A 27,772-nucleotide genomic window follows, 5' to 3' on the forward strand; every position below is an offset into this window, starting at 1 on the left:
AGGTCACTAGGGGCAAACAAAAAAGCTCGTTAACACTCCAAGGCCAATTAAAGACTGCATCTTTTATGAAACTTCATCAAAATGGGCTTTTATGGGGCATTGGGGGGCAAAAAATAGTCACCAGCAAATCAAAAGGGAAAACAGTTAAACTCTTTAAGGGGTACATTTATGTCATTTTAAGTAACTTGGTCAAATGGGGATCTTGATATCTTTAAAATTTAATGGGTTTAGGTGAGCGATACAGGGGGCCCTCAATGGCCCCCTTGTTTTTTGTTTTTTGTTGAAGATAAAATTGACATTTTAGAATACAGATTACAGCAAGCATTTTTCTTTTTTTTGACAAAACTTATTTCAAAGCCTTACAAAGCCCTACGTTTTTAAAAGTAGTTATCACATTAGCTAATTTCTGTTGGATAAACAAGTTTGTGTCTTGATCATTTAAATTGTATACGAAAAACTTAAAAAAATTGAAAAATTTTTATTCAATAAATAAAGTGTAAAGCTATCGTTTTGATGGTATATAAAAAACAAAATTAGGATTTGTTTTTTTACGATAATTTCCCAAAAACAATTAAAAAACCAAATAGAAAAAACCAGCCTTGCACAAAAGGCTAATTGTCTCCCAGCCCGAGCTCTTAACCTGCCCCTGGTGCAATAATTGTTAATGTGTGTCTTCTGTTAAGCTTGTTAACAGTGAGTTGCAAACTAGTAACTTTTCAGTTTGTATGATTTTTAGCTCACCTGAGCACTGTGGCTTTTTTTATCACCTTAAGTTGTCTTTCTTCTCAAAATTTGCTTTTATTAAAAAAACCCCATTAAAAACAGGGTTTTTTTTTAAAGTTAAAGGGATGATTGAAAATTGTCGATCCCATTGAGGCGTGCCTTATTTCATATTACTGATTGGGGCAGGGGTTTTGAACATTTCCATTACCCATCCAAAAACTCTACCCCGGCCTTTGCTTTTTTTCTCGTTCTTCTATTTTTTCTTTCTTTTGTACGTAAATCACGGTTTTTTGATCTCATCGTTGTAGAACTTTCAAACAATGTTTTGCTGTTGGGCTAGAATCAAAAAACTTTTTTTGTTGAGGGCAACCTATTGGAAATTCATATAGAATGAAATGACACCGAATCCGAAAAGTTTTAAAAGGTTCCTGATAACGCTCAATAGATAAGAGACGCTTTGTTTTAACGTCCAGGTTTTGTTTCAGTTCAATGCTGTAGGGACTAGAAATGGCAATATCAGCGAAGTTAGTAAGTAAACTTTTGTCAATTTGAGCGATGTTAGTTAATAGACGTTTGGAAACTTGAGTGAGGTTTTGTAAGTAGACCTTTGGCAATGTGAATCTAGTTAGTAAGTGCCATTTTGAAACATGAGCGATGTTAGTAAGTAACCTTTTTGCAAGACGACCGACATTAGTATGTAGCATTTACGATCGTTGCTTGAATCTAAATCAAAATTATAAACGTAGCTTTCCTGATTCATACTTAGCATATAGTGTAAACAGATGCAAAAACATCAAAATGAATTCAATAAGATGCTGTAATATAGTACTTTTTGAAGTACAAGAAACCGGGTATTCGAGGTCGGAAGCCAGTGACCACTACTATGTACCACATCCCGCAACCTCATTCCCTTTCAAACACCGACAATATTTTTAGGTAACTAGTTGTTTAGCAAGGGCAACTGAATGAAAATTCTAAACAATCTCATGACAGAAAAACACTTTTGAAAGACACATGATTTTACCGTTTCAACGCCAACCGTTCATTTTTGGACAACCGTGTAGATGATCCAGACATCAGTTTCGGTGACAAAACATTAAATATTGTCTCATAATAGAGCTGAGACATTGTCCTTTTGTTAGCCGTATTTCCATGTGAAAAATTACTTGCATTTTCATTAATACTAATGAGAATGTTTCAAAGTGACAAAAAATTGTGATTAACATTTTGTAAGGTTTAAAATCAATCTTTATAAACTGAACAGTTTTAACGTTTTAATTTGGTATTAAAATCCCGCATTATTTTTACAGTTATATTATTTTTTTATTCTGTAGGTAAATACTTTAGTTTACACTAAGTATGTTTGAGCTTGAAATCACTTTTATCAATAAAATCATTATTTATTTGATTCAATTTAAAGCAATATGAAATAAAGCACTGCCTCAACCTGGAAGCGATCCGACTTCAACTCATCCGATAAGATTTGAAAAGAACTGTAATGATAGCATCGATTCCGTATCATTAACCAGGTTTTCGTAGAAAACCAGTTATTAGATTGGGGTATGTCGTCGGGCGGGCGTCAAATTTGGTTTCCGCGCAATAGCTTTATTCTGGAACAAGCTATAGACACTAAACTTGGACTGTAGATAGATGATTAGGGGAGACGAAGCTTGGGATTGCATTTGAGGTCATTTGGGTCAAGGTCAAGATCGCTGTTGTTAAAAGTAGAAAAGTTTGGTTTCCGCCCAATAACTTTAGTTTTCATTGATGTATCGAAATTAAACTTGGCCAAAAGGTAGCTTTAGGAAAACCAAGGTTGGGACTGTATATGGGGCCATTTGTTCAAGTTTAAGGTCAGGATAACTTATTTAATCTCCACCCTTAGAAAATTTCACGGCGGCGCAGTGGTCTAGAGCGTTTGGCCAAAAGCTTTTTAGACAATGGGACGGAAAGGCGTCTGTTCAAATCCTCCTGAGATAAAAAAAAAAATCTTCTTTTTCTCTTTGTTTGGTCAAGGTCACAGTTGCTAAAGATAGACTTTCCCCTAGAAATAGACTTTGTTCTCAGTGTGGTCATCAAAACGATGGTTTCTGCTTTATAATTTTATTTTGACTTAGTTACTGTGTACAGCAAGCTTATCTGAAAAATTAGCTTTGAATGATATTTGGGGTAACTATTACTAAAACAGAATAATGTTTTCCACTCAATATCTTTAGTGTGGGTACACTTATTGCCAGTATACTTTGTGTGTAGATAGCTTTTATCAAACTCAAGAGTTTGGTTATGTATTTTAGGTAGCTCGGATCAGGGTCAAGGCCAATGTGGCTAAAAATAGAAAAATGGGGTCGTATTTCATAAAAAGTAGATTTTTTGCCTTGGAATGGAAGGATGTTGGTTCAAATCTAACTGATCATTTTATATATATATATATATATATATATATATATATATATATATATATATATATATATATATATATATAAAACTGTTGGCATGATGCAATTGGAAACCTGTTTTTCGTGGATTTTCCACGTTTCTTGTTTTAAAGTTATATTTTGGAGTAAAAACAACACTACCCATATTTGTGGTTCGGAAAAGTTATGTGGATGCCTATTAGGTACAAGGAAAAAGTGTATTCTTCCAAGATTCCGAAGTCAGAAGCTCTGTGCACGTGCCGGAAGGACACTTGTTTAATTAATAGTATATATCTCATTCGTTATATCGCATGTTGCCGTAAAGGAATCGATTCCCTACGAATTCTAAGATAACGTAATCAAAAATTTATTCAATATCATTCTATTTAGTTTCAGTTATATCTTTTTCCCGAGAATTTGGTTTGAACATTGGCTCATAATATGCAAATTAGCTAAACATTACAAATTTAGAATAAATTACTTACCTTCAATTTACCTTGCTACAAAATACTATTGCAAAGAAAAAATCCGAAATACTTCAAGGCCAGATTTGAACTTTTAAATCCATTAAAATTTACTTATAACTTAGTAAATGTTATTTCTTGACACAGTTTCGTCATTTTGTATATTCTCATAAATATTCATGTAAATATGCAAAGTAGTTTATTAAAATAAGAATACTGCGAATAAAATGTCAGTGCCAAAGCTCCATTTAGTACCCTTCTTATGGTTTGTTTTATCACCAAAACTGACTAAAAAGGTTGCCATGGAAACAGTGAAATCACATTAATGTCAAAAGTGTTTTGTTTTTCATGGACACTTATTTTATTTTCACTCAGTTGGTTCAACCAAACAATTTGACACTTCTGAAAAAAATGTCAATAGAATGTAAAGGCTGTAGAATAAAAACGAAATTTGAAAATGAAGACCTACAACGGAACATCATTAAAGTCCTCACAGATGTAAGCACGTACTTGTACGTGTGTACAGGAAATGTGTTTTCTTTTCTGTAGAGCTCAAATGGACCCTTGATTCTGATACAGTACACAAAAGTAAGGAAGGTTGGAGCCGGGTAAAATTTAGAGGTCCTGGTGGCACAGGGACGTTGACGGAATATATTACACTTTCAAGCAGTATGAATCGAAATTACCTTACAAATTACGTCATTGATGTAAAAGTAAGTAAATTTTAAATAATAAGGGAGATCTTATTACAGTCATGTACTGAAAGAAGATTGTATTCAAATATGGTATTTTCCTTAAAATGTATTACAATCGGGCGAAACGATGAAGTCTTGATGTAGTGTACAGATAAGATATGATTTTAAAAATAAATCGTGTTTTTTTAATATTGTTTAAATCGTATTAGGTTTAATATGAGATTCATTCTTTTCAAGTTCCATCAAACGGTAACCATGTTTTGTCACTGTAAGGAAGCTTATAGTGAAAACTAGAGAGCATTCAAAACCCTACATGATAAACGAGTTTGGGATGTTGTGACGAGATGCCCCTATCAGGAGTTATATGTTGATTTAGTTACTGTATACCTTAAAATTTGTACCCTTAATTCATAACCAGAATAGTTTGACTCAATTATATTCACACCGCTATTTCCACCCACCAATTAGCTGTCTTAGTTGGATCTTTCAGATGCACTTCAATGATCATTGTACTAAAATCTTGATTTCGTTATTGTCCGCTCATAAATTGTTGGATAAAAGATTGTGTGTTTTTTTCTTTAATACGAGGGCAGCGCTTCGAATAGATCAGAATCTGTCTGGACATCGAAGAAATATAAGCGTTATAGAATCTGCCAAGCTACTGAGTAATTAACATTGGTGTAAAATAGATAAAACAATATATTACGGAATACTGTTAGGTTCTTTACCTCATATCATATTATGAGTCCTTACTCAAAACATTACTTTTCGTTTGAGGGCCACGACGATAGGAATTTGACATATGTTAGTATTTTGATAGATCCTATGTAGAGTATTCACCTCAGGCGAATCACCGTACAAACAAAGGATATGCCACCCAGAGTTTTGGAGTGCTATCATCGATTAAATAAAGACTGATTCGCATTAATTATTTTACATATAACAAATCATGTTAAAATCATTTGTGTTCCAGTAGGTCGGAAAAGACTATGATATTGAAGGTAATAGATAGAAGCGGCCATACTTAACTGCACATAAATATGTATATGTTATAATGTTAGGAACGAAATGTATTCCTCACTTTCCTTAAGGTTTTACATTTCGATTCCGCTGAAAGGAAAGAAAAAAGTCGAGGAAAGCATGAGCTATAATTATTATAACTATTTTCTTAATAATCTACTTTTTTAATACACATGTTGAATGACATTTGAAACAAATGCACATCATTATAATAATTATGGTTGATAGAAGAAAAGTCTATTTGCAGGGATACAGGGGTAAACCAGAACCGAAAGATGCATGGACCCAAGTTCGTATGGAAGGAAGGTTTGAATTGATTCCAACAAAGCAAGATAACTTTGCAGAATTGGATCCAATCCTGAAAAATGATGCCAAGACGCACATAGTTGAAAATGTAAAGTTGATTTGCCACTACCTGTGCTATCTATGGAAATAACTGGATAAATAATTATCTCAAACACGTAACTGTAGTGAATGAATATTTTTAAATATAGTATCACCTTATGCTCAACTGGAGGAGGAAAAGGGCTTGATTCCCGTTACAATAACATGTTTCATACGAACATAATTCTCCGAGATATCGCCACATATCAAGTCGCGTAAATTAATCAGTTACAAATATTAGTTTCTTGACAGAATAATGTTTTCATCATCATGTCAGTATCATCATGTCAGTTCTTTTTTGTCAAATTCTATCGTTTGGGTTTTACATGAGACAACATTAAAGCAAACTTTAATTTAAAATTTAAAGTCATATTTGTGGCTCTGACTTTTATGGCACGCCAATTGTCCAATAATTACGTGAACCTGGGTTCACGGTCGAAAAACTAAGATTTAACGATCGATAAACTAGATTTTCGAACGTAAAACCTGGTTTTTCGAATACTATTTTCGAGCGAAAACATGGGATAACGCCGTAAACCATAGTTAACACTCGTAAACGTAGGTTCAGGCTTGTAAACCCAAGTTCACGGTCGTAAAAATAGGTTCACGTTCTCAGACCATGATTTATGAGCGTGAACCGGGGTTCACAAGCGTAAACATAGGATAACGACCGAGAATCGTCGTTCAATCGAGAAACCTAGTTTATCAAACGTAAACCATGGTTTACGGTCGATACATTAGATAATAAATTAGCTATGAATTTTGGGCGTAAACATGGTTTTGTGGCCCTGAACCTATGTTTACGGACATGAAACTATGTTTACGGCCGTGAACATATGTTTACAAAAGTATTCGAGTGTGAAACTAGGTTCATGTTCAATGAACTAGGTTTCTCGAACAAAACTACGATTTTCGGTCTCAAACATGTCCATGGTCGTGAACTTAGGATAACGACCAAGATTCATAGTTCAATAGAGAAACCTAGTTTATCGAACCTAAACCTGGGTTCACGAGTGTAAACTATAGCTGAAACCCGTTATCTTATGGTTTTTCTCGAAGATTTAGGTAAGTGTCCGAAAAAACTGGCTTTACGTTCGAAAAACATCGTTTATCGATCTTTAATAGTAGTTTTTCGACAGCGAACCTGGGTTAACGTAATAAGTGGACAAATTTGCGTTACTTTATTGTAAACATCGAATTGGAAATTAAAATGATCTCCACAAATTATACACCATTTTAAAGACATTTTTAAATGAAAATATGATGAGTAACAAGCAAATTGATACTTGTTGACTGAACAGAACGATTCACTTTACGAAAACAGTCTGACGAATGTGAAATTGTTGTTCATCAAAAATGGACATCAATGGTCGTGTTTGAAAGTTTGCAGAGAAAAAAGTTACAGAAATATCAAGAATGTAAAATATGCATTCTGTGAGGAATATGCTGAATTTTATATTTAACAAGATTTTGAAACGGAACCCAAGAACTTGAAATTAGGCGCATTTCACCTTAAAGCGTATGGCGTGTGTGCTTTTTTACGAAGTATAGTTTAATATATCAGTCTGTCATATTAACTGTAATAGTACAGTACATGTATGTTTTGGCGTTTCATGAGATTTTTTGTGCATTATTCTGTAACTATATTTTAGATCGAGTTTGACAAGAAATGCGACAGTATAACGACGTGCACCTCTGACCTAAAGATTACGGTAGAGATGTTTCTGACCAAGGAAGGAGTAGTACCTACTCAAGTTAAAGAGGACACAAACATATACATCGATGCTGCTAACATTCTACAGGCAATTTCTCATTTATTTCCTTAGGCCATTTTTCTCACCTTCTGTTATAAATACGAAAGGAGCCAAGTAGTATTATGTATTGTCATGGTTGCAAATTTTGACTGAGTTGCGCAGTATCCTTCTAATATTCATCCGCTGAAACACTGAACGTGTTTGTTTTTGTTACTTGTTATTTTTATTTTTTTATGAAGCTCAAGTTTAAAGCACAATCTGACTAAAGTACTTGATCTTCTAACGAAAATCTGAGAATGACCCATGTACATTCGTCTTCTGTATATTTTGGATTTCCGATATTGGTACTTTTATTTTCGCAAATCTATTTTTATTTGAACCAATCAGACGACTCGTTTCAACAAGCATTTGGCTGTACCATCAAAATAGCGTAGAATGTCACAGGGTGAGAAAAATGTGCGTTTAGTCCGGGCTTGAACCCTGGACCCCTCGCTTATAGAGCGAGTGCTCCACCGACTAAGCTAACTGGCAGCCTAACACATATTCTCCCTTTACGTGACCAATTCCGTACCGTGACATATGAGACTTCTCAAAACACGACGGCGAAGTCGTGATGTGGCCGTCATAATAAACATGAAAAACCCATGATATTTGTTTCCAACTTCGACTTTCACATACAAAATGTTGTAAGTAAGGTACGGATTGGCTAGTGGAAGGGTCGTCAGAATACGGCTATCAATAGCACGTCTTCAGATTTTTGATGTTCAGGTAATGCACCTTCCGTATCCACAAAGGTTATATTAGTATCTGATAATTCATTGATATATATGTACATATATGATTTGTAATTCAATGATAACATATTTTCTCACTCTTGCGGTTTTCCATTTTCTTCATGACAAAGGTATGAATATAGACAAAATATTTGGTTCTTAAAATAGTTCGTAATGAATTGAAAAAGACGGGGATTAAATTCTTGCACTTTTCCGTATTATGTTGATGCATATATCACTTAGTTTTATATTTCGACTTTTTATATAGCGGTGTTACGTCAGCTTGGTGCTCAGCATTCAAAGCGAAACTGGCTTCTCTCCTCTCATACCCTCGAGGCGATGGATTAATTAGGGATGAAATGTCGTGAGTGATTAAAATAAGTTGTAGAACTTGCTTCACAATCGACCTTAAATAAATTAGTATAAACAATGACATCTCATAACCAGATTGCATCCAACTGAGACTGCTACCATTGTGCTTGCTTCCAAAGGTTTTAAAAATACCAACAAATGTTAATCTGCAGTTGTTTCATACTTCAGGTGACGACAGATACCACGAATCTGTTTAACTCGTCATACAGAGCCAACGTCAGTGGTGAAGTAACAGCTTTAATGAAGCGAGACGCTTCGTAAGTATACATTCTCGCATACCAGAGGTCTACCGTTGTTCCCTGGATGAACCTCTGGCACATTTCGCTGATATTTGTGGTTTGGTTACATTACAGGTAAAACGTTTCAGCCAATCAGCGTCGTTTCGCGACAAAATGTAGCGAACCAATCAAAATCGTCCGTGAAAAGCGTGACCGCGTCCTTTCATATCGATGCCCACTTACGAGGAATATTATTATTTCTTCAGGTAAATTTCTTAACATCGAATAACAGAAATAATTTTTTATTAATCGCAATCATGGAATATCGGCTTTATCCATCGTTAGCAACTACCTTGCTTACATATTGTTTGAAATTTAAATTCGGCGTGCCAAATAGTGGCGAACATTGATTGGCAGAAACTTCTCCCGGTAGTAATTACGAGTGCGCATGCTCACCAAATAAACGACAGAAATAAATCAGAGGTTCGTCTCGGGATTTTGATGAACATCTGATGGATGAGAATGTAAGTTTATAGTAAACATTTATTTTCGCTATTGAAACCCATCTCGATACTGCGAGTTTTCATTTCGAAATTTTCTTCTCAAATGTCTAACAAACCGTGGTCAGTTCTCCACAGAGCGCTTTGTAGAACTCGAGAAGAAAACTCAACATGCACAAGACTTTCCGTAACATCTGGAGAATGCGGAAAGAAATCGCATAAAGTGAAAACTGATTACTTTATTATGGATCCATTACATGAGGTATCAAACGTTAGTAGTAACATTTAATTTACTGTTTTTTTTTTCCAAATGCAACTTAAGAACTAGAGTCCCTGTCTGTTTTATATTCCTATGTGTAGGGCTTGTATACATTTCTGTTATGTGTTAATTCCTAGTGTTATAGTGTATCATAGTTATATAATTTGTGTTTTTTGTCCTCAAACGAAAATATCTTAATTACTTTAAGAAATAAATGGTACTTAGATCATTTTAAGTCTTGTTTTTCTCATTTTCTCATATAGTTGAAATGTTTGCCCAATATTCCGGGCAACATCTCTTTTGAGCTGTTTTAAACCAAATTATGTTAGAAACGGCATTTTTTTTTTATCAGTTATCATGTGTAGCCATTTACATTTGATAAATTATATACTTGTTAATGTAGTCGGTATAGAAAAATTCGGCAGAACGAATGATATTGATTTTGCAGACACAGAAGAAGTCATGTTTTTTGTCTTAAAATGATACACAGATGTCGATTGTGCAGCAAACAGTACAAATGAATTGAAGCACTGTTTTTAAATTCATTTGCTGTTAGAAATAATGCGAATAAATGCTACTTTGTCTGTTTCCACGCAGCCCGAACAATGGTTTGGTAGGTGCAAGCTGCAAGTACGAATCCCCACACCAGACAAGCACAACGATTTACTGTACGGCAGATAGTAAACTTGATAGAAATGAAAATATGAAAATCAAGATGTATTTTGACGTATCCAGGCAACGGCTGATTCCTGGTATGGATATGAGCAAAATGAAGGAGTACGTTCATGTGAGTAATGGCCTTTTTATATTGCAAATTAGCAAAACGATGACGTCATTGAATGACCATATAAAATTAGGTTATTATGCTTAATAGACGTTTAATCATTCTAGTGTATTCCTAAACATCTGAATAATATTGTAAATTTTGTGTCTTGTCAGTTTTCTGTAGTAGCTATATAAGAATTAAGTTCATTATTATAGTTTTGGCAAATTACTTAAGTTAATAGCTCATTATCCTTTTCTTGTTATAATTTGTCTTTCTTGTGCTATATTTGCATACATGCGTTACATGGTATTCCAACGATTAACCTAGGAAATTTTGAACAATTTCTAAATCAAGAGACCGAGTATATACGATTACCAATCTCTTACACAGTAGTCTACCTTTAAAGCCACCTCTGCAATCACAAACATTTAGACAATTTTGATTAATTGTTTATTTTATCATTTGAGGTTGAGAGTGTTTTGTCTACTTCTTAAAGATTTATTGCTTCAGCGCGTAGAAACATCAAAGTATAAAATCAAAAATAAGAATGTAATTACTTGAATTTCTTTTCATCGTCTTGTTATTTCATGGTCACGTGGTATTTGTAATTACAACTTTGGGAGGTAATCGCTTTGGGGGTTAATAGTCTTGATATTTTGTTTTCAAATTAATAAATTTAAAAAGAACCAACATATGAAGAGGTTTAAACAGTATGCTCATCATTAAAATTGTGTTGATAAACATCACTTTATATGTATTCAGTCTACTACAAAATGTGTGTTTTATTAATGTCATGTAAAAGTTGTCAATGTTTATAAATTAAGACAAAATAATTATATAAAAGTGTCGGCCAAGTAATGTTGAAGTTCTTTCTAACGTGAAATCTGGCTTGTCTAGGAGACCATAGAAACACTCTTATTTTTACTTACAATTCCAAAAGAATAAAATAAAATCTATGAAGTTTTGCTAAATTTCGAAGCATTTGAAAAAAAAACTCTGATGACACTGTTTTCTTATTCAGATTGCTTTGGTAACCGACCAGGCAAACAAGGATGTGAACATGGACAACAATATGTTTGAGAGGAAGATCCCAGTGAAGTTGAAATTCCAAGTGATTATACAGGCAGAGTAGGTTTTTTTACCGTACTGGTACAAGAGAAAATAATTATATTAATAGTTAATATGTTTAATATGTTATTATAGATCCACTTAAATAAGAGGTAAACCTAACCAATTGGTTTAGTAAGAACTAATAAAATGTTAATATTTACAGCAAAGAGACATCTGATCAAATCAGATACAAGGCCGACGAGAGGAGTACACGAAAAATAACCCTTATTCACCGCTACTTCCTTATAAATGAGGGACCAAGCTTTCTGCCAAAGACGTTTGTTAATATCTCAATACCGTTGTCCAAGAATGAAGTAGACCTCGCAGTTATCAAGGTAATATTTACACAAATGTTCTATTTTTCTGTAAAATGTTTCTATTATTGCGTAGTAAATTCAGAACGCTTTTCGGTGAGAGGTAGAGAAATGTGGTTATTAGATAATTGCAAAAAGTTACAATTATAGTATTTTGAAATATCAGGCTGTGCAATTAGATCTTTACACATAATGATTTTTTTTTTGTTTTTATTGCTTTATACCTAGGAACACGCACTATCAAAATATCATGGTCCAAATATAATATCACAGAAATCAGAGCAAAACATTTAACTTTAGATTATTTAGTGGACTTATTGTATGCTTAATATCTTATCAAGGGATGCTCTATCTTTAACTGAAAATAAAGTTGAATATTTTGTGATTTAAGGAGGTATAGTCGTTGCACTCTTTCATTTCTTATCGCTAGTGGCTCAGTCTGATTTATTTTATTTTCTAGCGTTTATGACCGTGAAAGAGATAATTTTACTTATTTATTTATTTCATATAACAAATACCAGGAAATGTCGTCTAAATGTAGTGTCCGCGGTAAGGCCCCGATAGTCCAGACAACAACATCAAGCACGAAGTCAACGACAAAATTCCCCGTTCAACCGGAAACTGAAATAGGTATGTTTTCTGTAGTTAGTCAAAATATTATGTTCTTGTCCATCACAGCTACGTCATAATCCCGAGACGAACATCTGGTTTATTTCTTTTCGTTTTTCTGGTAAGCATGCGCACCGTCATTACTACCGGAAACGAATTCAGCCAATCAATGTTCCACATTATTCAGCGACTGAACTGGAAATTTATAAACTGAACACAACTAAATCCGGTTGTTCTTTATTTCATCTAAAATCCTCTTACTTTATAACGATGTTTCGATATTTTCTAGCAGATTCGCCTTTCAGAGACTTATATTCTCGTACTGAACAATATCGTTACTTACGCAACAAAGAAAAGGGGTATAAACTTTTATATAAGAAAACTACTGTTCGTTAAACACATCCCGCTGAATTTACTCCTTTTTGCTTCATTCAATTTCTCTTTTCGAGAAAACACTGAAGCACGATGCTATCGAGAAAGGACACGAGGAAAGTGTGTGTGTGTGGCGGGGGGGGGGGGGGGGGGGGGGAGGGAGGTGATGGAATATGCACTATTTATATTTAGACTACTTGTGATTAGACCAGCGGAGAATTACAATTGTTTTGGTAGTAATCTGTCTAAACAATATCTTATAAAAATACTAACACGCAAAGAATTAGGACAATACTGCATGGTAGTGATTACTAAGGATTATTTTTGCGACTGGATATTGTACCCTAAGAAAGAAGAATATTCCTCATAGTTCGTCGTCAATATTAAAACGAACCTCCTCACGCTTTTAACGGTCGATTTTGATTGGTTCGTGAAGATTTGTCGCGAAACGTCGCTGATTGGCTGAAAAGTTTCACTTGTCATATAACCGAATCAAAAATATTGGCGAAACGTGCCAGACGTTCAACTTGGGAACCATGGTAAACCTTTGGTATGCGAAAATGGAATACTACGATGTGATACTTTTTATCTATATGATAACCTATATTAACCAGTTAACCATTCATGGTGTGCAACATGGTTTATTTAGATGTGCGACCTTTAACAATAACATAATGGTTATTCCAATACGAAATTGACAAACCTGCAGTACAAGCCAAGTCCGCTAAATGCAATTTATCTAGAATATTTTTGAAGAGCACTGTCAGTGCTTAAACGTTGTAATAAAAGGTAGGGATTATGTTTGAATCAAAATTATATTTTCAATCAAATTAACACATCTTGAAATAACTCCTAATAAAAGTCATTTTCAATCAATGAAACGTTTTCAAACCTCGAATAATAAATGATTTCTCATTTCAGAAAGAAAACGAAGGGAAGCAAAACAAGAACCGAAAACAGCTAAAAGTTCTGGAGACAAACCACAGGAAACGGCTAAAAACAAAAATATAGTAGATATTTCATACTTTATATTACAGTTATATAAGTTAGAAATAAACAGAATGAAAAATTACGGTAATAGAAGAATCATTCAAAAGTTATGTTTTTAGAGATACATATATTTAGTATGTAGTATTCGTAAACATCAATGCATAAAAAGCAAAAAAGAAAATCATATCTAAAACATACACGTGTGTTTAGAAAACTACAATATAGAGTTCGGGACGTGATAGTGATTGGTCGTTGGAATTAGTCGATCATCATGAAATTGTTCTTCGTTTGTTTTCAATCTTTAGACCTGTGAAGACTATACATGTGCAATAATTGAATGTGAAGTGCTAAATCTCGAACACAATAAACAAGAGACCATTGATATAACAGTAGATGTTTATGAAAAGGAACTGGCAAAGGAAAAGGTAGATATGTTTTTATTTGGTTATCAGTTAACTTGGTAATGTAAATTGCGAAATTTTGAAGACAGTAACGTGACATTATACTAGAGTACAGTAGAATAATATCACTAGGTATGCTTTAACTAATATTTTGTGGTATTAAGTGTCCTATATTTTAGACAGTACTTAAACAATGAGTTTAAAACTCGAAAACATTGTTGTAGAATCAAATTTATTGAAGATGTTCATAAACGGTAGTTAACATTCATACTACCATCCATGCCATGCAGCCACGCGCTGTGCAGCACTCAACATTTATGTTATTTCGAAGCACGTGTTAATATGTATACCCACATCACAGGAGAATAACGCTCACACCATCTCGATATTAGACTATTCGAATTTAGAATAACCTCTCTAGCGTTTTTATTTTTCGTTTATTTTGACAGGAAGTACGTGAAATACGCTACGAAACGATTGCTACAGTTACTGATCCTTATATCTGGTATGGAGGAAAGGTTGTTCCATGGGATAAAACCGTATATGCTGAGGTTAGTCGTTAGAACAAGGGTAAGTCGTTGGTAAAGAGGAAAGTCGTTGGCATAAAGGTAAGTCACTTGCATAGAAGTAAGTCATTGGCATGGATGTAAGTCGTTGGTAAAGATATAAGCCGTTGGCATAGAGGTAAGTCATCGACAAAAAGCTATTCGTTTTAATAGAGTTAGGTCAGACACATAGATGTGCGTGGTTTGTATGGAGGTAAGTTGAGATCATAGAGTTACGATGTTGTATCTTGTGCCTTTAGCAATACTTCCATAAAGTACCTAACACAACCAACTCTTCCTGTGAGCTTGCAATTGTAATAACATTATGTAGTCGATAAATCTCGCTAACAAAGTCATTTGTTCCTCACCAGTGTGGGTCCGGAATAACGTATTGGCTACAGAATTTTTTCATGTGAGGAAGCCATCCAGTTGACTTACGGAAGGTCTACCCCAGTGCAAGCCAATGTTAGACAAAATGCCAGGAGGAGCGCATGGTGTCTTCCTTCTTCATTTTTCAAATGCTGGAAAATCCACCAAATCCCAAGAATTGTGCTGGTGTGACACTTAACCATCAAAAACTATTCTTATCTTATCATTAAATGAGTTTTTTTATATAGCGTATAATGTTGCAATCGAAGCAGCAGACGGCGTGATTCCCTTCAAAATACAGCCGGATGAACAATTAACATATTTAGATTCTAAAAATCAATACATATGTTAAATTTAGATTATATTTTCAGTTTTAGGTATGATTTTAATAATTATGTTTCAGAAATGGACAACATTTGTCGTTGAGCCCACGTCTGTTGTGTCCGAAGTGAATATATGGATTATCATTGGAAGCGTCCTAGGTGCACTTGCACTACTGATCATTGTCATTGTAATCCTATGGAAGGCAAGTATTTAAAGCCATAGATAAGACAAATTCAAACAGAGCAAAAATATTAAATTAAATGAATGTAATAACAAATGATTGATGAAGAGAAAAAAGAAAATGCTCAGTCAGATCACTAAGAATTTTACATTTATCAATGTTAATATAATTTTAGTCTTGCTTTTTTCAACGAATTTTAACTGCTGATTAATGCAAGTTTCAAATATGTTGTTCTACATTTACCTTCAGTGTGGATTCTTTGCACGTAAGAAGCACAACCAGGTACAGCAATGGAAAAGAGCCAGTCTGTATAACCGCAAAAGCGTCAGGATGTCGTCACATGAAAAACAACCTTACACTTCTATGGAAGAAAAAGAATTAAAATAATAAACTGTTTATTTTCTATCAAACTAATATTCATTTTGTTTTAGGCAACATTATTTACCCTCTGTAGTTATAATAATCTAAATGTGTCAGTGTTTTGTAAGTGTACACGCTTAGGAGTAAATATACTTTAGCATAGCAGTGACAGATGTTACTGCAGTAAAACTGTTGTACTTAGCAGTAAAACTGTTGTAAAAGTAGTAAAGCGGAATATAGCCAGAAGTAATACAATTGGCAGCAAAAACGATGATATACTTGTTAGAGCAGTAATAATATTTAAGGAGTGCTTCAGCAGCACTAGCTGATGCATCTGGGGTATTTTTGCTACAAGGAGAATACTGTCGATACTGCAATCATTAGTTGCTGCAATAAAGCCAATATGTAAAGCCCTATATATGTAAGCCCTAGATTTGTTAGAAACCTTACATTAGTCTTTCTTGCGTTAGCTTAAAATTTCATAATATACTTGCTCTGTTGTATATTAATATAAAGGTTTCCGTATGCTTGAAGTTCTATATTTATCTAGAATGATAGAAATACGTGCGTATGAGAATACATAATATTGCATGATCGAACTTATAGAATATATAGAATAATGTAAAAAAATATCAAAAATGTCTACAATCATAATTTGTTAAGGATTTTGAAAACAAATTTTAAAGTTGATGCTTCTTAAAACAAGAAGAGTTACTGTCAGACAATACTTCTTACATCTGTATTTTTCATAATTTTAAAGCTAGGAATATGTTCTTTGCCCTGTCTGTCAACCTCTGAAGATGCCGATAAGTTCAGGAAGAGCATGCTAGTCTGTAGAAGGAAATATTCGTCTACTTGTTAGGTCACCTGTCACAAAGTGACAAGGTGGGCTTTTGTGATCGCGCGGCATCCGTCGTCTGTACGTCCGTGTATGCGTCAGTGCCTAAACATTTGCTTGTGACCACTCTAGAGGTCACATGTTTCATGGGATTTTTATGAAAGTTGGTCAGAATGTTCATCTTGATGATATCTAGGATTATGTGCGGTCTAAAACTAGGTAAGTAGGTCTAAAAATAGAAAAACATTGTGATCTCTCTAGAGGCGATTTTTTTTATAGAGATCTGTATGAAAGTTGGTCAAAATATTCAACTTGATGATATCTAGGTCAAGTTTAAAACTGGGTCAACTGCCATCAAAAACTAGGTCAATAGGTCTAAAAATAGAAAAAAAACCTTGTGACTTCTCTAGAGGCCATATTTTTCAATAGATCTTAATAAAAATTAGTCATAATATTCAGCTTGATAATATCTAAGTCACGTTCACAACTGGCTCACCTGTGGTTAAAAAGCAGGTCAGTAGGTCTAAAAAATTGAAAAACCTTCTGACCTCTCTAGAGTCCATACTTTTCAATGGATCTTCATAAAAATTAGTCAGAATGTTCAGTTTGTTGATATCTCGTTCAAGTTCGAAACTGGGTTACGTGCCGTCAAAAACTAGGTCAGTAGGTCAAATAATATAAAAACATTGTGATCTCTCTAGAGGCGATATTTTTCATGAGATCTGTATGAAATTTGGTCTGAATATTCATCTTGATGATGTCTTGGTCAAGTTCGAAACTGGGTCAACTGCGGTCAAAAATTAGATCAGTAGCTCAATGTCGTCCGTGTGTCCGTGCGTAAATTTTTGCTTGTGACCACTCGAGTTTGAGATCCAGCCTTGAAATTTGGATGACATGTACAGTTTTGCACACCAATCTTTAAACTGTCTTACAGTGACCATAGATCTACTTTCTAATATTTTAGCATCAGTCTGCCATTTGAAACGTGTGGTTCAATATACTCAGGTGAGCGATTCAGGGGCATTATGACCCTCTTGTTTACTATATCGTTAGACAGTATGAGCGAATGTTTTCAGCATATAAATGCTATGATTCTTGTTAAACATTAACTAGCGGGTGCGAGTGGTGTTGCACATCTCATTACGTCTCATGAAAAGACTCCGTAAACACCGAGTCTGTTATCATGTTGCTTGGTTGCCTTCAATGCTTTCAAAAGGTCTTTTTACATATTTTATCATTTATCGTGAGCTCTTATGGTTTTAAATACATTTTGTGCTTGTAAAAAATGTGTATTAAGCTTGTATGAACTTTAATGTACAGTACAACCTCTCCAGAGCGACCCTCTTTTAAGCAAAAACCTTTCTATAACAACATCATCAAATTTTTCCTAAGCTGAAATACACTATCAAATTTACCTCCCCAGAACAACAACCTCTACATAACAGTCAATATTTGTATTTCCCAAAGAATGTTGCTCTACAGAGGTTGTACTGCATCGTAAATTGTGCTTTATCAGGAATTATAATAATGTGACATTAAATAATTCACATTTTTGCAATACTGTGTATTGAGTAATGTTCGCGGAGGTTTCATTTTCGCTTATATTCACGAAAAATGTTGCTTGCAATTTATTTTATTCTCCATCATTTTCTAAAGCACAAACACTCTCATTTTGAGAACTTTGAACACAGCGAATAAGATTTGTAAACATGTAATTGCTAAAAATTGCATTAGCATAATATTACACAAATTATAGTATTACAAAATAAAATCTGAAAAGTAGATCATTCGGAAGCACCGAGAACAAGGCAAACTGTGAAAATTACAGATTCGGTTTGACTGAGTCTGTTCATTAGCAGTAATGGAAAATGCAACAATGCCCACGCCACGCCCCCAAAACGTGCAACTGCTTTTTAATAACCAGTATTCAATCTTCATAACTCTTAATTAAACAAGGCAATAAAACTAAAAGTGTATTTGAATGTGGTCGCTTTGTTATTGTTAATGGCATTAATATCGTAATGAAACAGTTAACAATAAAATTAATCCAACAATATCTGTTTGTCCCCCGAGCCTGTAATTAGCAGGTGTAATCATTCAGACTGAGTTCATTACGTTATTTGAGATATACCTTTTTACATGACCTTTCTCCACAAAACAGCAAATTGATATATCTTTTTATTTTCGAAACAGATAGAAAGAAGCTCTTATGCATTTGTTTAAAATCTGATCAATTATGACTATTCCTATTTAATAAATGAATGATACAAAAGCGTGGCATTAACGTATGTCATAAACCTCAGAGTTGCTTGCCTCATGATCAACCTTCTTTTTAAATATACAAAGTGTCACTTATTTCTTTTTTTTAAATCATTCCGTTAAAAAGATAAAAATGCATATTTAGTAGTTAGTCTGCAAATGTAGCCCCATGTATATTTTGAATGCATGTACATGGACAATTTCCAGATACACTTTCACAATAGATACGTTTATGAATATTTCATTAACAGCAGTATTTATTAGAACTTACTTTGCTTCACATATGAAATTTCTTACGGCATCACAATTTCGATCGTTCCACAGGGCATTGTGTCCATTGAATATAATTTCTAGGCAATGTTCAACACTTCCTGAAAAGGTAGCAGTATACATTTCCCTAGTTATCTCATTCTATTCAGATGTTATTGATTTTACAAAATATAACAAAACTAAAACCTGATTTATACGGCACATTGTTTTAATGGAATCCTGCCTTATCCGACGCTGTGCATTAGTACTGGCACATTCTCCGTTTGTTGTATGTAAGCAAAACCTGCTTTTATAGGAATCTAGCTATTTGTAAACTGTTATACGCCACATTTCTGAGATGTTAAATCGCGAATTTCACTCTGTCTTAACCGATATGCAAAGATCATGAAATAGTCTGATGACATTTTAAACACATAACTAATAATGACTTAGTAACGATGTGATCGCCATTTTATCCAGGGGTATTCTTATTCAATTTCAGAAATTACTCATCTTAAGTGGAAAACCGTGTGAATAAGGAAGTTATCAATTTGCAAGTCAAAATTACCATGCAATTTTTGTACCGTACAAATAATAAAGAATATAACTGGTATAAAAACTGTTTGTACAACATCACTAATTTTAAGGCTTAGGGATTAAGATTGCAAATTTTAAAAGCAAACAGTTGTATGATTTTCAAGAGAAGATTCATAAACGTAACAGTAGCATATGTACAATTCAGATCAGTTTAAAACTTGTTTACGATATGTTTCTATAAAATGTATGAAATGTAATAACAATAAAGAGTATGTTCATACCTGATATATATTCATCTTAGATATCAAACCACTTTTTAAGTTGCATTGACAAAAAGGACCTGGTACTCAAAGGCATGATAATTGTAAACCGGGTTTAACCGACAATCTATTTTAACAGGTACGATCAGTCGGCCCAATTGGGCAAGATATACCTGTATTATCAGGTTGAACTTTGGAAAAGTTTGTGTAGCCGTTATGATGGATTACCTCTGAGTGACTTTCGAAAAACCAGCGAAACTCATTTTCTGATAACATGTCCCCTCCATTTATCCAGTAAAGTTCGTCACTGATGGAACCTGTAGAAATAATTTTAAATAACATGTATTTCCAATTTATTTCAAAAGCGAATATTTACAATGTGTTTATTTTCCATGTCAATCTGTTCTCAAGGCCATACATCCATAAAGTCTATAAAACTAACGAGTGTAAGATAAGTGTACACGTTTAGTTCAACTAAGCGAAAAAAATATTATTTTGCTTTTTGACAAAAAGTCTTCTTTGGGGTTAACATACCAATATCTTTACGGAGTTAACTATATAGAAATAAATCAGGATATTGATTGTATATATCATTATTCAACATTTAAATCCAGTCATGTTTACAGCTTTTATGCTTTGAAAGGCCGTAAATTGACCTACTCATTCTGTTTGCACCGTTACATAAAATAACTTGATGTACGAAAAGGCACATATATGGCTACCAACGGAATCTACTGCCATTCACTGTCATTTTGGATATCAAAGTGCAAGGATCTGGTAAGCTTACTTTGATGCATTTTACGCATGCGTGACCACTAATTCTTTTAATATAAACAAGTAAATAACACTCGTCACCACCTTTCATTTAATATCAAACACGATTATTTTGTTTGTCCTGACAAGAATATTGGAGAATAACGGAGAAAAGACATATTTTACGCATGATTGATTTCATTTTCAGTTTAAAACCATGAGCTTATACACGTTATAAAAACATTTTATAGGATTCCAGATATGGATAAATTCAGATAAGCCATAAAGATGAAAACACCATTTCGCGCATGAGTGATGTTTTCCGGTTGGACGCTACCATTTATATTCTCGTCAATCGCTTTTGTTTGACACCAGATTATCAAAATCGGTTTATAAATAAGGAAGATATGGCATTTTTAATATTTAAGTCGTCATTTTTTTGATTAAGCGCCAATAATGACGTCACAAATACAAACAAAGATTTTCAAACTCTATAAAACAGTAAAAGATATACCATTTAAACCAAGTATATTTGGAAAGATAAAAATAATTTCCAACGTTGGTGCTCCCAAAATTGAAACTTCGATTTAAAAAGCACTTATAAAACCCAATATATAGTTTGAAGGTTATAACTCTTTATATCGATTGAGGGTTACCAATTTTAATTCGATATCGTAAAAGGTTGCCACAGAGCTATAAAACGGTTTCTAGTGTTTAACTTGACCTTGGATATTACGTTATCATTAGACAAACACTTCTTTTCATCTTCTCTCCAAAAAAAAAAAAAGACTACTCTCGGTCATGATACAAAAGTGCCATTGAATTTCAATGGGACAAAGTAGTCTTTTCATATTTTGTCCGAAAGGGTACAGGTCTCATTAATGATACAAAAGGACCATTGAATTTCAATGGGACAATGTATTCTTTCCATCTAGTATCTGAAAATGTTCAGATCTCGGTCACGATACAAAAGGAGAATTGAATTTCAACGGGACTAAAGATTCTTTTCAGCTTTTGTCCAAACAAGTTCAACTCCCGGTGACAATACAAAAAGGATTTTCAATTTAAATGGGGCAGAGGATTCTTTCATCTATTGTCCAAAATAGTTCCGCTAGGTATTATATGCTTAGACATTGTGGCGCTGGTACTTTATGGTCAATAGTTTTTGATAGACAAATGATTCTTTTCATCTATTGTTCAATTTGAATAGAACAAAGACTTCTTTGTCGGATAAAGTGTGGTACAGGTGAATGGCGGAATTTAGAAATATATGATTACGAGTGACGCATGGGTGATATTTCAAAAGACGGAATTGACCATGCGCATTTAGAACTAGTTTATTTGCCATTGAAATCATATAGTAGCCGGAATTGGAGGAGTGAAGATATATGAAAAGTAAGTTCCTACTTTATTTTATGCATGTATTTTATTTAAGATAAGGTAAAGACTCTTTTCCATTAATCAATAGTGTTTCATTAAATATTTAACAGTTGTGTTTAAGTCTCCGTCACACTACACCGTATAGCGTTAACGGACGTCCAACGTATAACAAAATTTTCAATCCGTTCGTGTCCGTTCGCATCAGTTTCTTTTGCGTTTCTCATGCGGCGCCTGCGTTCCTTGTCCGTAGATGTTCGTTCTGTCCAGTGGAAGGTTTGGAGCATGTTCAAAATTTAGAACGTACACCGGACAAAGTTGTCCGTAAGATGTACGGTAGCTAATATGCGTTTTGTTCGTTACTCGTGCATTCCCTATTCTGAACTTGACTGGTTTGTATTCGTTCTTGTCCGGTTCGCATTCGTTCTTGTCCGGTGGACCTGATTCACGGCCAGATTAGTCTATGTAAGCGAGTCCCTATTGCTCGATGTAGGCAAGCCTAGGTTTCTTTATGTATGCAAGCCTGGATTTCTTTATGTATGCAAGTCCGTATTTCTCTATGTAAGCGAGGTTGTATTTCTTGATGTATTTCTATATGTAAACGAGTCCCTATTGCTTGATGTAGGCAAGCCTAGATTTCTTAGTGTACACAAACCTTGATTTTTTGATGTAGGCAAGTCCAGATTACTCGATGAAAGCGAGTCCGTATTTCTTGATGTAGTTATCTATGTAAACCAGTCCTTAATTTTTGATGTAGACAAACTCAAATTACTCGATGTAAGAGAGTCCCTATTGCTTGATGTAGGCAAGCCCGGATTTCTCTATTTAAGCGAGTCCCTATTGCTCGATATAGGCAGGCCTAGGTTTTTTTTATGTGTGCAAGCCTGGATTTCTTTATGTAGGCAAGCCCTGATTTTTCAATAAAGATCTCTATGTAAGCGGGTCCGTATTGTTTGATGTAGACAAGCCCGGATTTCTCTATGTAAGCGAGTCCCTATTGCTCGATATAGGCAGGCCTAGGGTTTTTTTTATGTGTGCAAGCCTGAATTTCTTTATGTAGGCAAGCCCTGATTTTTCAATGTAATCGAGACTGTAATTCTTGATGTAGTTCTCTATGTAAGTGAGTCTTTATTGTTTGATGTGGGCAAGCCCAGATTTCCTAATGTACGCAAGCGATGACTTCTTTATGTAGACACGTCCAGATTGCTTGATGTAATTCTCTATGTAAGCGAGTCCTTACTGCTTGATGTGGGCATGCCCAGATTTCTTAATGTATGCAAGACTTCAATTTTTGATGTAGACAAGTCAAGATGTCTCTATGTAAGCGAGTCCGTATTTCTTTATGTAGTTCTGTATGTAAACCAGTCCTTTTTTCTGATGTAGGCAAGCCCCGATTTCTTTATGTACACAAGCCTGGATTTCTTCATGTAGGCTAGCTCAGATTTCTCTATGTAGCAAATCCGTATTTCTTGATTTAGATCTCTATGTAAGCGAGACCTTATCTTTTGATGTAGGCAAGTCCTGATTTCACTATGTAAGCGAGTCTCTATTGCTTGATGTGGGCAAACCCAGATTTCTTTATGTATCCAAGCCTTGGATTTCTTGATGTAGGCAAGCCCAGATTTCTCTATGTAAGCCAGTCCATATTTATTGATGTAGATCTCTATGAAAGCGAGTCCGTAATGTTTTGATGTAGGCAAGCCAAGATTTCTCTATGTAAGCGATTGCATATTGCTTTATGTAGGCAAGCCCAGATAACTTTATATATGTAAGCCTGGATTTCTTGATGGAGGCAAGCCCTAATTTCTACTAATGTACATGTACGAGAGGTTGTATTACTTGATGTAGTTCTCTATGTAAGCGAGTCCTTTTTGCTTGATGTAGGCAAGCCTAGAATCCTTAATGTACGCAAGCCTTGATTTCGTGATGTAGATAATTCCAGATTCTATGTTAGCGAGTCCGTATTTCTTGATGTAGTTCTCTATGTAAACCAGTCCTTACTTTTTGATGTAGGCAAACTCAAATTTCTCGATGTAACAGAGTCCCTATTGTTTGATGTAGGCAAGCCCAGATTTCTCTATGTAAGCGAGTCCTTATTGCTTGATGTAGGCAAGCCTAGGTGTCTTTATGTATGCAAGCCTGGATTTCTTTATGTAGGCAAGCCCTGATTTTTCAATATAAGCGAGATTGTAATTCTTGATGTAGTTCTCTATGTAAGTGAGTCTTTATTGTTTGATGTGGGCAAGCCCAGATTTCTTAATGTACGCAAGCGATGACTTCTTCATGTAGACACGTCCAGATTTCTCTATGTAAGGGAGTCCGTAATTCTTGATATAGTTCTCAATGTAAACCAGTCCTTTTTTATGTAGGCAAGCCCCGATTTCTTTATGTACGCAAGCCTGGATTTATTGATGTAGGCAAGCCCAGATTTCTCTATGTAAACGAATCCGTATTTCTTGAAGTAGTTCTCTATGTAAGCGAGTCCTTATCTTCTGATGTAGGCAAGCCCAGATTTCACTATGTAAGAGAGAGTCCCTATTGCTTGAGATGTATGCAAGCCCAGGTTTCTTTATGTAGGCAAGCCAAGATTTCCCTATGTAAGCGATTCCATATTGCTTGAGGTAGGCATGCCCAAGATTCTTTGTGTATGCAAACCTGGATTTCTTGATGTAGGCAAGCCCAGATTTCTCTATGTAAGCGAGTCTGTATTGCTTGATGTAGGTCTCTATGCAAGGGAGCCCTTATTGTTTGATGAAGGCAAGCCCAAATTTCTCTAAGTAAGCGAGACTGTATTTCATAATGTAAGCAAGCCCAGATTTATGCATGTATGCCAGCCTGGATTTCACTATTTCGTGATGTTAGCAAGCCTAGATTTCTCTGTGTAAGCGAGTGCGTTTTGTTTGATGTAGTTCTCTATGTAAACGAGTCCGTATTGCTTGAGGTAAGCAAGCCCAGATTTCTCTAAGAAAGCTTGATATAGTTAAGCCTAGATTACTCTATGTAAGCTAGTCCGTATTGCTTGATGTATTTCTCCATGTAAGCGAGTCCGTATTTTTTATGAAGGCAATCCCAGATTTCTCTATGTAAGGGAGTCAGTATTTCTTGATGTAAGCAAGCCCAGAATTCTTTATGTATACAGGCCTGAATTTCTTGATGTAGGCAAGCCCAGATTTCTCTATGTATGCAAGCCTGGATTTCTCTTTTTCTTAATGTTAGCAAGCCTAGATTTCTCTATGTTAGCGAGTGCGTTTTGTTTCATGTAGTTCTGTTTGTAAGCGAGTCCGTATTGCTTGATGTAGTTCTCAATGCAACGGAGTCCGTATGGTTTGATGTAGGTAAGACCAGATTTCTCTAAGTAAACGAGTCTGTATTTCTTAATGTAAGCAAGCACAGATTTCTTTAAGTATGCAAGCCTGGATTTCTCTATTTCTTGAAATTAGCAAGCCTAGATTTCTCTATGTAAGCGAGTGCGTTTTGTTTCATGTAGTTTTATTTGTAAGCGGGTCCGTTTTGCTTGATGTAGACAAGTCAAGATTTCTCTCTGTAAGCTTGTCCGTATTTCTTGATGTAGTTCTCTATGAAAACCAGCCCTTATTTTTTGATGTTGGCAAGCCCCGATTTCTTTATGTACGCTAACCTGGATTTCTTGATGTAGGCAATCCCAGATTTCTCTATGTAAGCGAATCCATATTTCTTGAAGTAGTTCTCTATGTAAACGAGTCCTTAACATTTGATGTAGACAACCCCAGATTTTTCTATGTATGCGAGTCCCTATTGTTTGATGTATGCAAGCCCATGTTTCTTTATGTATGCAAGCCTGGATTTCGTGATGTAGGCAAGCCCAGATTTCTTTATGTAAGCGAGTCCATATTTATTGATGTAGATCTCTATGTAAGCGAGTCCGTATTGTCTGATGTAGGCAATCCAAGATTTCTCTATGTAAGAGATTGCCTACTGCTTTATTTAGGCAAGCCCTGATATCTCTATGTATGCAAGCCTGGATTTCTTGATGTAGGCAAGCCCTGTTTTCTCTATGTAAGCGAGTCTGTATATCTAGATGTAGTTCCTTATGTAAGCGAGTCCCTATTGCTTGATGTAGGCAAGCCCAGATTTCTTTATGTACGCAGGCCTGGATTTCTTGATGTAGGCAATCCCAGATGTCTCTATGTAAGCCAGTCCGTATTTCTTGATGTAGTTCTCTATGTAAACCAGTCCTTACTTTTTGATGTAGGCAAGCCCCGATTTCTTCATGTAGGATAGCCTGGATTTCTTGATGTAGGCAAGCCCAGATTTCTCTATGTAAGCGAATCCGTATTTCTTGAAGTAGTTCTCTATGTAAGCGAGTCCTTATCTTTTGATGTAGGCAAGCCCAGATTTCTCTATGTAAGCGAGTCCCTATTGCTTGATGTATGCAAGCCCAAGTTTTATCATGTATGCAAGCCTGGATTTCTTGATGTAGGCAAGCCCAGCTTTCTCTATGTAAGCTAGTCCATATTTATTGTTTGTTTGTTTGTTTTGGGTTTAACGCCGTTTTTCAACTGTATTTCAGTCATGTAACGGCGGGCAGTTAACCTAACCAGTGTTCCTTGATTCTGTACCAGTACAAACCTGTTCTCCGCAAGTAAGTGCCAACTTCCCCACTTGAATCAGAGGTAGACGACTAATGATTTCAGACACAATGTCGTTTATCAAATAGTCACGGAGAACAAACGCCCCGCCCGAGGATCGAACTCACGACCCCGCGATCCGTAGACCAACGCTCTACCTACTGCGCTAAGCGGGCGGGTTCCATATTTATTGATGTAGATCTCTATGTCACCGAGTCCGTATTGTCTGATGTAGGCAAGCCAAGATTTCTCTATGTAAGCGATTGGCAAGCCTGGATTTCTTAATGTAAGCAAGCACAGATTTATGTATGTATGCAAGCCTGGATTTCTCTTCTTGATGTAAGCAAGCCTAGATTTCTCTATGTAAGCGAGTCCGTTTTGTTTGATGTAGTTCTCTATGTAAGCGAGTCCGTTTTGCTTGATGTAGGCAAGCCCAGATTTCTCTAAGAAAGCGGGTCCCATATTGCTTGATATAGTTAAGCCTAGATTACTCTATGTAAGCTAGTCCGTATTGCTTGATGTATTTCTCCATGTAAGCGAGTCCGTATTTTTGATGTAGGCAATCCCAGATTTCTCTATGTAAGCGAGTCATTATTTCTTGATGTAAGCCAGCATAGAATTCTTTATGTATACAGGCCTGGATTTCTTGATGCTAGCAAACAGCCCAGATTTCTTTTCTTTATGTATGCAATTCAGGATTTCTTGATGTAAGGAAGCCCAAATTTTTTTGTGTATTCAAGCCTAGATTGCTCTATACAAGCGAGTCCGTATTTCCTGATGTATCCAGGCCAATACTTCTGTATGTAAGCGAGTGAATATTGCTTGATGTAAGCAAGCCTAGATTTCTCTTTGTAAGCGATTCCGTATTTCTTGATGAATGCCAGCACTTATCTGTGTCCTCATTAGATAAAGGTTTTACTTTCATATCACAGTCGAATATCCACGAGTATAATCCTATTTAGTATGTGGCTAAAT

At 35.1% G+C, this 27,772-nt stretch overlaps 1 protein-coding gene across 1 annotated transcript; it reads left to right on the plus strand.

The window, feature by feature from the left end:
• The first annotated feature begins 1,159 nt into the window (after window positions 1-1,159).
• On the plus strand, window positions 1,160-20,085 carry LOC123532751 (integrin alpha-8-like). The gene is made up of 14 exons (XM_053517258.1): window positions 1,160-1,251; window positions 4,151-4,314; window positions 5,564-5,710; window positions 7,353-7,502; window positions 8,768-8,856; window positions 10,174-10,363; window positions 11,364-11,470; window positions 11,616-11,787; window positions 12,288-12,396; window positions 13,669-13,757; window positions 14,043-14,162; window positions 14,588-14,689; window positions 15,456-15,578; window positions 15,807-20,085. Exons 2-14 carry the CDS (start codon window positions 4,273-4,275, stop codon window positions 15,942-15,944), a joined length of 1,578 nt encoding a protein of 525 aa, XP_053373233.1. The 5' UTR covers window positions 1,160-1,251; window positions 4,151-4,272; the 3' UTR covers window positions 15,945-20,085.
• The last annotated feature ends 7,687 nt before the right edge of the window (window positions 20,086-27,772 follow it).

Source organism: Mercenaria mercenaria, chromosome 11 (assembly GCF_021730395.1).
Source record: "Mercenaria mercenaria strain notata chromosome 11, MADL_Memer_1, whole genome shotgun sequence".
Classification (NCBI taxonomy): Eukaryota; Metazoa; Mollusca; class Bivalvia; order Venerida; family Veneridae; genus Mercenaria; species Mercenaria mercenaria.